Source organism: Rhipicephalus sanguineus, chromosome 10 (genome assembly GCF_013339695.2).
Source record: "Rhipicephalus sanguineus isolate Rsan-2018 chromosome 10, BIME_Rsan_1.4, whole genome shotgun sequence".
In the NCBI taxonomy this organism is placed as follows: Eukaryota; Metazoa; Arthropoda; class Arachnida; order Ixodida; family Ixodidae; genus Rhipicephalus; species Rhipicephalus sanguineus.
In genome coordinates, this window is record NC_051185.1 from 10,775,454 (window position 1) to 10,788,615 (window position 13,162).

Genomic DNA, 13,162 nt, shown 5'->3' on the forward strand with positions numbered 1-13,162 from the left:
GAGGTCGTCTGACGATGCTTTCTGAGTAAAGCTTCAGCTACAGAGGATTGCACACTTAAAGGATAACCTGCTTCAGATAGCCGGTCGGACTGGTGCTCAAAACTAACCGCAACTTCATGCTCGCATGACTTTGATTGAGCATTATGAAAGCAAAGCTTTACAATTGATCTTTTTACTAATTTGGAGTGTGCCGAGTTGTATGGCAGGACCGGTTTATTACATCGAGGTTGATAGCGCCAACAGAAATGATCTGTGTGGAAGGTGAACATGATGTCAAGGAACTTGATCATATTGTTATCAGGCATTTCATGCGTGAGAGTTAGGGGCTTAAAGCTATCTTTAAAACGAGAAAGAATGTCTAACGCGTATGACTGGTTACCTACGGGGTCGTTGTCAAACAGGATGAGATAGTCGTCTACAAATCTTTGAACCATGATGATGTTGAGATTACGAAGACTTTCCGCCACCACTTTGTCAATTTTAGCTAAAAAGATGTCACTGAGAATGGGAGCAATGCATGATCCGATACAAATGCCTTCTTTTTGTATGAATGGCTTGCCTTCCCATGAAATGAAAGTGGTCTTCAGGTGATGATCCCTTCATTGTTAGAAATTCAGAGGAAGTCCTGCAGTCTATTGTACCCTTGGCGTTGGTTTTCGTGCATTCGGTTTTTGTTTCAATAAACTTCAGTTGTTAGAAAGCGCTCGTACTGGTCCTTGTCTCGTATCTCCGTCGTGTTCGTGCTGATTTTTCCAATGTATGCATCATTTCCAACTCGCCCACCTCTCTACGTTACTGACAGCCCTATCTTAATAAGCATCTTAGGCTATCAGCTCGGTAGCGCGTGTGGCATAGCGCTGTTGTAAGCGCAGTTTGTCGTTAAGGGAGTCTGTATGTTTATCACTTTTTTCATAGTTTCTGTTATTGCTCCCAGGTGATCACTGATGAGGAAGCCGAAAAACGTGGCAAGTGGTACGATGAACAAGGCACAACGTACCTTTTTGACCTGGACTACCTCCCTGAGGATTCACAATGCCTCACAGAGAATTCACAGAATCAAGGAACGGTGTACACAGTGGACGCCGGAACATATGGGAACATTGCCCACTTCGTGAACCATTCTGTGAGTGCTTGTTTCTATTGTTGAAAACTTGGTAGTGCATTCCTTTTTAACGCGAGAGCTTCAATGAGCTTCTTACGCAGACATTCCGGTGTCTGCGTCGGTGTCGGCGTTGTTGGTTGTGAGCACAAAATCAAGAAAGATGCAAATAAAACTAATAATGAAAATCTTTGGTTCGAGTGATAATCGAACCTAGGCCTTCTGCGTGGCAAGCAGGTGTTCTACCACAGAGCCACGGCATTGCTTGAAACAGCTTCGAAAAAAAAAAAAACACTATACGAATGTCTTGTAGTGGGAGGAGTCTCCGTAACGCTTGTAATATTGCGTGGCGGAAGCTTAGAATTGCGCCAGGTGTCAAAACATGTGAATTGCGCAATGAGTGGGTGTTTCAAAACGCCCACCCATTACAAAACATTCAGACATATTTCATCATCATCATCAGCAAAAGCATCAACCAAGTGAGCACGCTGATTCGCAAAAGGAAGAATTATGACGTAGTGGGCGCAGCGCAACAGTACTTGCATAGGTATTGTAGGATAGTTTGAAACGGCCAATGTTACGCGCACAGACGTTCGTTTCCTTGCGACACGGTTGAAGCATGCACCTAGAACCAACGCCAGCCTAGCAATTGTGAAGGCGACGTGCACGGTGCCTGATTACACTGTCGCGTTGTACTCTTGAAAGCGAAGCTCAAGTGTCCTCCAAGCTTAAGGGGGACACTACTCTTAAAAAAAAGTTTTTTAATTCTTGATCGATCTTGATGAAACTTTCTGAATTTATGTATATTTGTGTGCTGATTTCAAATATGCAATTACTTTTCTAGTATATTGTGTAGTTTTTAAAATACAAAATATTTCATGTACCTTTTGGGGAGCAAGATTATTTCTAAACTGACTGCGTTTCAAAGTAAATCAGCATGCCCAGATAATCTGCAATCGGAACTGTGTGCAGTGCAACAAAAATGGATGTTCTAAACCCATTTGAATGAAAGTTATGGTATGTTGAACATTCGCGAGTGAGTCGATTTCAAGCTAGAATTTCACTAGTGAATGTTCAACACACCATAACTTTTGTTCTAATGGGTTTAGAACACCAATTTTTGTTGTACTGCATACAGTTCCGATTGCAGATTATTGTGATATGCTGATTTACTTTGTAACTAACTCAGTTTAGAAAAAATCTTGCTCCCCAAAAGGCACATGAAATATCTTGTATTTTAAAAACTACACATCATACTAGAAAAATAATTGCATATTTGAAATTAGTGCTCAAATATACATAAACTCAGAAAGTTTCATCAAAATCGATTAAGAAATAAAAAACTTTTTTTTTAATTTAAGTAGAGTTCATGCACATGAAATTGGTCTTACCACATCTCAGTTTTAGGCACTGGAAGTGACAATGTGGATACACTCAAACCTCATAACGAAGTCACATCTGCCGCGAAAATAACTTCGTTATATCCGAAAATTCATTATAAACGTTTATTTGTAACACTGTATCTATGACAAGACTATTCTTCATTTACTTCGTTATAACCGATAATTCATTATATCCGTGTTCGTTATATCAAGGTTTGAGTGTACTTACACAAATAGTGCAGGCATAGAAGTCTCTTTTCGTGTATTTTGCATTGCACTTGCTTTTTTGTATGCGATGCCCTAAGTATATGGTTTTATTACTTTGTATATTACATCTACAGCACAAAGATTTATGGTTACACCATGTCGAAAACTATTTGTGCAGATGTGTGTTTTTCCAATCCATGCAATGACTTAACAGCAAGCAATGCAGTGCGCTTGGAGGTCACAGAAACATCACACTGCTCATTTGGTAGTTCAGACTGCTTATGCCTACAATGCAATAAGTACATGTTTTAAGAAATATTTTTTTGTGCTTTTTTTGTTTTGTCACAATTACATGTTCACATGAAAAACAATAGTAAGGTCACAGTTTCCAAGCATCTCTACTATTAGACCCACCACGGTAGCCCACTCAATGCTGCTCATCTCAAGGCCACGGATTAGATCTCGACCGTGGCGACCGTGTTTCGAGAGGGGTTTAAATACAAGAAAGCTTATGTTCTTATACCTGTGTCACACGGGCGTTTAGGTCTTCCAACCGATAGTCTATTGACTCAACGGTCATGCATGATCTGCTACGCAGGGGGTTTCAAAGGCCGTTGAGTCAATAGACTATCGAGTCAACGGAGCACCCCACAATTCCATCGAAACTTTGATAGCCATTGAGCGACAGAAGCAGAAACAGCTGGAAACCTGCCCTCACGTTTACAGCGCACTCGTACTTGCGATTGGAACAGAAGTTTAACCAGCATGCTTTAAAAGCCGTATATGCGAGTGTTATGAATTATTTAATAAAGTATTTTTTGCCACCTGAAATGTGCAAACTGCGCATACTTTTGACAACAGCAACGTGCTTGTCTTCTCCGCGCCATCTTGCTGTATCTCACTCACCGTAGTTTCGCTGCTCGAAAAAAAAACTAAATATGTGTTTATAACTATGAATAAACAATTTAGTGAAATGTTTAAACAAAAACAACAGACATACTTGTGCTTTTAAGGGGATTCTTGTTATTTAACTTTCGGTGGCATGAATACGAAGATAAAGATCCCCAGCACCATACAACTTTTGCAAGAAACGCCTGAACCACTTGCCGGTCGTTCAAAACTGCCGTGTAGCAGCGGGACAACTCCATCGAGTCGATAGAGTTGTGGCGTTCCGAATGGCCATTGACTGAATGGCCTTTCAAAAGTGCCCGTATGACACAGGTTTCTGTGCATTCGTGTTGTGTGCGTGCCTTGGTTCTCCCACAATACTGGTGGAAAAGCATATCCCCTTTAGTGGCGGTGTTTACAATTGTACACATGAAGTACGGAGGCACGTCACACACCGCGTGTTTCCTGAAGTGGCTTGAAACGCAGTGTGCAGATTTGTACACGCTTCCTGAGTGGACAACTGGCGCTCGTTTATTTTCATTGTGCCACGTATTGCTGCTGAGGATCACTTTTCTGGAGGCCCTACCACGTTTGACGGTCGTTCGAAGTGCTGCGTTTCAGGACCAATGTCAAGAGTATTAATTTTCTTTGCTCAAAATGGAGACAACCAAAAACAAATTGGGCATGCATTTTTAGCCTAATATTTGATTCTTTTTATGCAAGAAATGAACCTGACTGATTGCAGAATAATTAAATATTTAATTACATGCTAATTACCATTATTTACTGAAACTCGCACAAAACAACACATTGCCTCATTTTCTTTCCTGTGATGTAATATTGAGTGCCTTTGAATTACGTTGCGTGAATTTAGGAAAGAAGTGGAAATCTTAAGGGCTCGTTTTTCTTTGTTATACACGATATTAATGAGCATTGCAAGGGCAAGTTGCAATGCTTTCTTTGGCATTATTGTCTGTTAGTGCTCATTAATATTGCGTGAATTTGACACATTTTCGGACAGTCGATCATAATTCTTGCACCTGAAGGGGATAAGTAGTACAGTTTTGGTGCTAGAGAGAGACACCAGTTGTGCACAAACCCACCACGGTAGCCAAGCAGCTGTTGTGTTTCGCTGCTAAGCATGGGGGTGTGGGTTCAATTCCTGGCCACAGCGACCACATTTCGATGAAAACGCCCGCATACGTACTTCTTAGATTTAGGTGCAAAAACTTGAGATGGTCAAAAATAATCTGAAGTGTCCCCCTGTGTGGCCTGTGTCATAAACATATTGTGGTTTCAGCACATAAGATGCCAGAAAGTTTTTTTTTATTATTTATTTGTTGTTTTTTTTTAAAGGGGTCGTGAAACGTCCTCCAAAAATTTTCAACTACGTGTGTATTCAGAATCCTGGCCGTCCATTTAGTACTATACATCGACTCGTTTGATGTCTGGGTTCGCTGAATTACTAAAAAAGCGCAATTTCGGTTTCCCCGCTCACGTTCCAGTCAACTGTGTAGCTGACGTCATTTTAAGACAGCCAATGAAAAGTCTTTGTCGTTGACAAAACATGGCGACGCAGCGATGTTTTTGAGTTTTAGTTGACCGTGGTTCGTAGCATCATACTGTTTAGATTGTGGTGCCGGCAACCCCATAACATCATGGACACACAGCGGGCGATGGCTGACCTTCCCGAACTACAGCGTCGTCTGCTAGAGCGGAGTCGGCTGTTAGGCTTTGAGCCGTACGCCGACGCACCCATGCGGGTGCGAGACCGGCCATCGTCAGAGCAAGACAGCGGCAGCGGCGACGACGGTGAAGAAGCCTGCGCCGTGGAGGCACCTGTATCGAGACCACGTGGAAAAACCTGCGCTAGCGGAAGCCCCGACCATGACCTCACACCTCCTGAGCTTTTTCGGTGGTGCGTCGAGCAAGAGGTTCTGCGTCGGTACGGCGTCACGCTTGAGGCGAGCGTTTTTTGTGTCCAAACCGAGACTCCGAAGGACATTGAGGTTGGTTTGGTAGTCTTCTGGCAGAAAGTGGTCGGAACACACGAAACCACTCTCTGAGCCCAGACCATCGGGGCCATCGCGGTTGATAGCTCGAAGCCACACTGCTCTGCGCTGTGGCTCGCTGGGCAGCTTGTGAAAGCGAACGTTTGCACTTTCATAAGTTGTGCGGCACTGTCTGACGACGCACACAGTTGGCATAGCGAGGACTAAGCCACCGAGAATACACAGTAGAACACAACTTGCGACGCTGCACTGACTGCACCGACCGAGCCCAGCAAACCGACGGGAAGGCATGGATACACACGTGAAAGAGCCCGGATGTACTTGAAAGCGGAACCGAGCAGATCACTCACTGTGATTGTACAGCTTAGAACTCAAAATAGCTCTGCTGCTTTTTCTTTTTTTAGTATCCTATAATTATATTACTTCAGAGCAAAATAAAGCGAACGTTCTCTTCGTAACTTCTCTTAACATGACGTATCACTGACGTCACATTTTAGTGCTTTTAGCGGCCGACGGTCGCGCATGGTCGCTAGCGATCTCCAAAGAACTGTGATTTCAAATGGGTGTCATTAATTACAGAATGGATATTGTGCCGAAATATTTTGGAATTGGTATGTCTAATCCATATTAAATCAGGGAAAATTGCAACCGGGAAGTTTCATTTTCGTTTCATGACCCCTTTGAGGGTATGTGCTTTCTGCTAGCCGATGTTTGAGCTAATAATACCACGGTGGCTGTCTTTTATTTGCAGTGTGAGCCAAACATGGCCGTGTGCATGGTGTGGATCAACAACCTGGACCTCCGAATGCCACGTCTGGCGTTCTTTACAAACCGGGACATCTGCACTCATGAGGAGCTCACTGTGGACTACAAGATGACATCACCAGGTGGAGGTTAGCGTAACGGCAGCTTACTCTTCCTGCCTTCTCTAACCGCCTGCTAGGCGGCGGCGTTATGAATCACCTTGAGGGATTCCGCTGAACTGATTTGAAATATTCAGTGCCCATGGGTTTCGAGTTGTCGATTAACTTGCCCTTGCAATGCCAAATGCTAGTATCGTGGTTCACTCAATCGGTATAATGACCACCCTGGAAAGGCGTTAATCCTGGGTTCAATCCTCGGACCAGGGAATCTTAGATGACAAGTTTTTTTGTCAACTAAAAAGCTTTCTTTCTGAGAAATCTGTGTTGATTTCCTTGTAACTTTGTGCTACAAAGGGGTGGTTGTTTACTTTCCCTTTCATAACTGCTCTGCCACCTTTTGGGATTTTGCAGAACTGATTTGACAGATAAATTAAGAGACAACTGAAGCACTTCGCAAAAGAGCGTTCAGGGAATTAGTATAGGTACTGTTACTTAACATCGCGAAAGCGAAGGTTGTTAAGAGGCCTCAAGTACTACTTGCAGTTTTTTGTAGGCGTGTGCGAATATTCGAAATTTCGAATATTTTTCGAATAGTGTTTGCTATTCGATTCGATTCGCACTGAAATTTTACTATTCGAACTTCCCAAAGACAAATGCAGTCAACGTCCGGTTGAAAGTGACCCCTTCAGATTTTCAATATGCTTTACCTCATTACACTCTCGTATTGCGGCAAAGCTGCCTTTCAAGCTCCGTTGCGGTCGAACTTAGCCAAGAGACAAAGTCCGTTTGGAAGTGGTCCCTAGATTTTCAATATGCTTCACCTCATCACACCCCCGTATTGCGGCAAAGCTGCCTTTCAAGCTCCGCTACGGTCACAAATGTATTAACTCAAGAAAACGCTGGTTCCAATATAGAGATGAAGGATGTGGCAGAGTTGGGGGCTCAATTAATGCTGTTTTGGACCTGAAATTTGGGCAGGAAGTCCGAAAAATCGGACGCCGAAGCTTTTTAGCATCCAAAATTTCAGATGTTCTTATATATCGACGTCTACGAGCCAGATTTGGAACTCCGGACTTGAAGGGAGCACACCCTTGTCCGCCACATCACTTGGCCTTCCACAGCAGTTGAAAGAGGAGAGGCTGAGGAAATGGCATCTTTGCCTATCACGTGTGAGGTGTTGTCGGCAACACTTTGGTTGCAACAAATCATGTACATAAATACAATTCGGCCTCTACATTGCCTCATTCTTGATAAGAAAGACAACTATGAAATATGACCCCACCAGCGCAACTTTTTCTGTAATTTCACTTCGAATTATTCGAAAAATGTTTGAGAAATATTCTAAAATTATTCGAAATTATTCGATTCGATTCGCACTCAATCTTTATTATTCGAATTCGCTTTGCACCCAAAATTTTGCTATTCGCACAGCTCTAGTTTTTTGTTTATCAAAAACAAGCAGTACTAGCTGCAGGAGATGCTGCGGGTCAGTTAGCAGGCCCTGACTGGCAAAAAGCTAGTCATGGCGTCGTGCAGAGTACCGTCAAGGCACATGATTTAAATGCTTTGCTGAACGCCCCGTGCTGTGTCCAGTGCAGTCCAGAATGTGACACATTTCATCATCAGCACCCAATCACAAGCCTTCACTGCCATTTGCCTTTCAGCAATGGAAGCAACGCCAGACTCCAAGAGAAGTTATCCTCACAGTAAACTCCGCATCGAGTGCAAGTGTGGAGCAAAGACCTGCCGTAAATTCCTGAACTGAGAACGGCAAAGAGGTGTGTGCAAGCTTCAGGAAAAGAAAAAACTGTGCAACTATGAGCAGGATTGCGGTGCGTCACGGTGTGCGTGTTACCGTCTACTACCCGCTGCTCCTCCAAACGCTGGCCACTTGTGGTCCTTCTTTTGACCGGTTATCGCACATTTAGGGCTGTGCAGTGGCTCGTGACTTCGTCCTCATTACCTCATGTTTATGTCAACCAGACCATGGCCATCATCGGACAGCCATTGATGCTGCCACTGACGCGGAAGTTCTGGTAAGGTCATCATGCTGTGAGCTCATGTGCCATGCATCTCTAAAGAATTGCTCTGCCAGAACTTCTAAGGCCTTATTTGACACATCATAGTTACTTCAGGTGTGAAGAAGGACAATTGAAAGGCACATGAAAAAAAAAAAAAAATTGGAAGAGTTGGCAGCTTGTCAAACTGGAATGTTGGTCCATCTTGCAATACACTGCCTTTAATGGAAGGTGTCAATGTGACGGTGTTGGCACCTGACGTCCTGTCAACCATAACTTTTGTTTGTGCTGACGTCCAAGTTCTGGTCAGGTGTGCTGGATTGACAGATAAAAACAAATAAAGTTTGCTAACTTATGTCTTTCGATCCAATGTGTTGGTCAGTATCATCGTTTACATGTTCCATCCTTTTGGTTTATTACCGTATTTACTCTATTGTAATGCGACCACGATTGTAACACGAGGGGCGACTTTTCATTGCATCCAGGAAGGAAAAAAATATCATGATTTCGGTATTCGATTGTAATGCGAGGGTCGACTGTAGGTAGCAAAAATCTGGGAAAAAAACTCGCGTTTCATTCAAGTAAATATAGTACATAAGGGGATACGAAGAACAAGTGGTATATGGGAACCATAGTTACATAAAATGTAAATCAACTATAGTACATATTTTATGGGACACTAGAAAAATCTGAAAGCTAGGCATTTGTTTCCATTACGAATGGTCAGTATTTGTTTAAATTTTAGGAGTTTCTTATGTTGGCTAGTACTTTTAGTAGCTTAGTCTATTCCTCTACTGAAGCTGGTAAAAACTGCTAGTTAAATCACCCATTGGTTGATTGGTGTAAGCACCATACACAAGTGTTGAAAAGGTGGAATGATGTGCGATTACGCAGAAGTTTCTGACTTCAGTGCCCGAAATTGAAATACATTTATCAAAACAGTCTGGTCTTCCGGTGGTAGATATTGGCGCTGTTTCAAGCACAAAATAATATATTCTTACAACAAGATTATGCTACCTGGAATGATAGAAGCTTTTAATCACTCATTCTGCCATTTCCTCCAATTTTTTATCATTTATTTAAAGTCACTCTGCTGCCTGCATAAGTGAAAGTCGTCAAAATCTCACTGTGCCATATTTTTTAATATTACCGTATATATTCGAATGTCAGCCGATGTTTTTTTTTTTTTCTCGAAAAAACAATGTGTGAAAGTGGGGGGTCGGCTTAGATTCGAGTACAATGATTAAGTTTTTTTTTTCCTGGCCTTGCGAATTTCGGGCGTTGACATAGAATCAGGGCTGGCCTAGATTCGAGTAAATACCGTAATATGATGATACCATATTAGTACAGTAGTACACATTCGTACAATAAAGGGTATATGGTCAGTTTGCACAAGTGCAGATGCTTATTATTTGCATAGCCAATCACAATGCATCAGAGTACAGGATTGCCTCCTTGCATTTATGAAACACACAAACGGTGCACTTGAGTTTACCAACAAATGTATAAGAAAATGCCATTTTATGCGCAAAAAGAGAGCTCCACATATCAGCTGCTAGAACAAATTATTCGTAATATGTACAGTCAACAAACTGAAATCAGTAATGTCTGATTTGTTTTAAAGGGGCCCTACAACATTTTTCTGAGTAATAATGGAATAGTCTCACTATTAGTGCATGACGCTTCATGAATCACACGCCTCAAAAAGTTTTTGAATCGGTCAAGTACGAGCAGAGTTACAGGCGTCTGTCGCATGCTTCAGCGCTTTCTCTCTCCTCTCATACCAGCGAGCGTGCTGAAAGCTACACAGGGAGGGGGATGGCAAGGGGGCAAGAAGATGCGTGCCTTCATCAGTGCACGTAATGACCTTAAGAACTTTCTTTTCTTTTTTTTCTTTGAACGCGCGGCTTACTTTCAGTGCAAGCGCGCGTGGGCATGTGGCGGCCTCTTGTGGTAGCTGCAGTAACTATGCAGCTGACAATGCTCAAATCAGCCAGTGGCCATGAAATTGGGTATATGGCGCAGAAATTTGGATTGATGGCATCATTTGTAGAGAAAAGAGGGGCAATTTCTAGCTCACTTTGAGAATTGTAAGTTCCAGGCCACATGCAGCGCTATATAATATTTGGCTCGCGTGTTTCGGGAGCCTCGACTACCGATCGGCAGCGTTTTCTGACCATGCTCAAGAAGTGTTGCAGGGCCCCTCTGAATGAGCATCAGTTAGAAGAAAGATGTATCAGTGTCCATAATAGTACTACTAAGCTTTGAATATAGCACCAGGAATATGAAAACTGAATAGTGCGAGATCATTTTGGACATTGTTCAGATTCACGGATAGTTCTACTACGCATGGTTTGGTTGGATGGCTCTTGTTATATAAAGATAGAACAACGTTGCTGTAAATTATCAGAATTCATGTGCTCATGGCAACCTTACTTGAACAGTGCAGCCAAACACTGTACCTGAAAAGACATGAGAAAAGTCGACTCACACATGCAAAAATCTGAACGTGTCATACTGAACCTTGCATATACAACACACATAGCCATTATTTTCATAGTGCCGTATGAATGCCATCTCACACCAATTGTTAGTTACTACAGCATTGAAATATGTGGCCCTCTTTTCAAGTTACACGGTAATATGACCGTAGTGATAGGACCTCTGAAAGGCTCGCAAATAGTTAACTGGTGGAAACCTTTGTACAAGTGATGATTCTTTGTGTGTGTGTGTGTGCGTGTGTGTTTGTGCACGTGTGTGTGTGTGTGTGTAGTGTTTTTAAACATAAGTGCTGTTTGTAACAATAAACATGTAAAACCCTGTTTTTGCAGTGTGGTTAAAGGGCTTGAAATGTTGTTTACCTGTATGTTGTTTAACACGACTTCTGCAGTGTGTGAGGTAAAAAAAAAAAAGATGTTGGACACACTAGTGCACCTTTTTTGTTCTTTTTAAAGGTGGCACCTCATTGTTAGTTACAGCTCGTTTGAGCTAGCTGCTGCCTTATAGCAACAGAAATCTCTTGAGTGAATGAAGGGTGGGCTGCAATCATACATTGGTGACTTCTCTCTGACATGTTTCACAACAGAAAGCCTCATCAACAAACCTGCCATTGTAGTGCATTACAGTGAGCCACCAGACTTCACTTACATTGTGTAAATTATTTTTAACTTGTCTTTGTGTGTAACACCAATTCATGTTCATCAACATACTGCGAGTTTGTTTAAATAAAAACTCTTGTTACGTAGTGTTGATAGTAATTACTGGCCAATATAAGCCCCAATTCAAACCATTCATCTTACAGTTACTTGCTGAACTTTAAACCTGTTCGCTTTGTTTTTCTTCTCTTAACTCAAGAGGCAGAAGTAATATTCGAATAATAGTTTTGAGTGATATGAATTAATGAACCTAAAGCAGAAAAGCTTTCTTTCTTGTGTGAATCAGTAGTTATGTTTTAAACTTACCTAATTTGCACTTGACCTTCCAAATAAATGGCTTTGTTCAGGGACTCATAATGGAAGAAATGTTGGCATTTCTGTGATGTCTACTGCAGCATGCTCAGTGCCCAAGCTGAACTTGTTGACTTTGTGTAACAGGACTGGCAGTGCAAGAACCTATGCAAGGTTCTTGCATAGCAACTGCAGTGCAAGAACCTATGAGCAAGCTATTTTGCATGAAGTGATGGAGACCATTCCCAACAGGAGCAGTATTATTTTCTAGCAGTCATTCTGGAACTAGCAGTCGGAGGACACACTACATTATAATGTCTGCTGTGCCTTCCTGCCAAGGGCTACTTGGTGAAATTGTGGAAAAGCCACTTAGTCATGTCGATGTCAAGGCTAGCAACAGCTGCATGAAGGCAGTCTACTCTCCTGTCACAATGCTAGGCCTAAGCAGCGATAAAACCAACTGCAGAACGCCGTCGATACCTGCAAGTGTAGACAGGAAATGCACAGGGGACGCGTCGCGTCGAGTCTATCTGCACACGTTCGGTGTTGTTGACACAACCCAACACTCAACAAATTTATTCCAAGCAAACATACTGGACAGAATGGTCACGTCTATTCACACAGTCAAACAGCTACAGTAACTCTAGTACATACATATATGAGCTCTGAAAGTGTTAAAAGCAAGAACCTCCTTGCAGTTGCAAAAGCAAAGAGGTTCAATAAGGGGCGCATGAACTGATTTTCTTCTTTTCGAAACAAACAGGTACACATTCAGCCTAAGCGAAAGGCTTAACATTTTGCAGTCACGACTGTTTCCCCACATTAAAACCATTCAAGTCAGGAGCTATATTCAGCATGTCTCGAATGCTGTAGAGAAAAAGTGTTTGTGTGAACAGACTTGAAAGAAAAGTGACTTATCTCGTAAAGGCCTCTTTATTCCAGAGCTTCTTGTACATCTAGTAGGGTACGCATTTGGGATGGTTGGTTCATGATTAAGAGTGAAGACAACGCTAAAAAGGCGGGATGATAGTTCCTTATGACGGGGCACAAGTTAGAGACACCTTAAACAGCTTTGCTGTTAAAAAGGTATCGCCTACAGGTTTTACATCTGTGGCAAGCCTCTCTGAACTGTTCCCTTGAACACCTGGTGCCAAGGAGCGATACAAATCGGTGTGCGTGCCATATTTACAGCAAGTATTTTCACAAAGGAATACAAATTCACATTTCTTTTAAGGGGGGAAGTGGGT

The 13,162-nt window shown here is 42.3% G+C and overlaps 1 protein-coding gene across 1 annotated transcript in view; it reads left to right on the forward strand.

Annotated features, from left to right (window-relative positions):
- The window catches only part of LOC119407017 (histone-lysine N-methyltransferase SUV39H2-like), a 37,283-nt gene extending 24,121 nt beyond the window's left edge, over nucleotides 1–13,162 (forward strand). Inside the window, 3 exon segments of the mRNA XM_037673839.2 lie at nucleotides 935–1,123; nucleotides 6,340–6,481; nucleotides 8,116–13,162. Of these exon segments, the coding sequence (XP_037529767.1) occupies nucleotides 935–1,123; nucleotides 6,340–6,481; nucleotides 8,116–8,216 (432 nt within the window). The 3' untranslated portion in view covers nucleotides 8,217–13,162.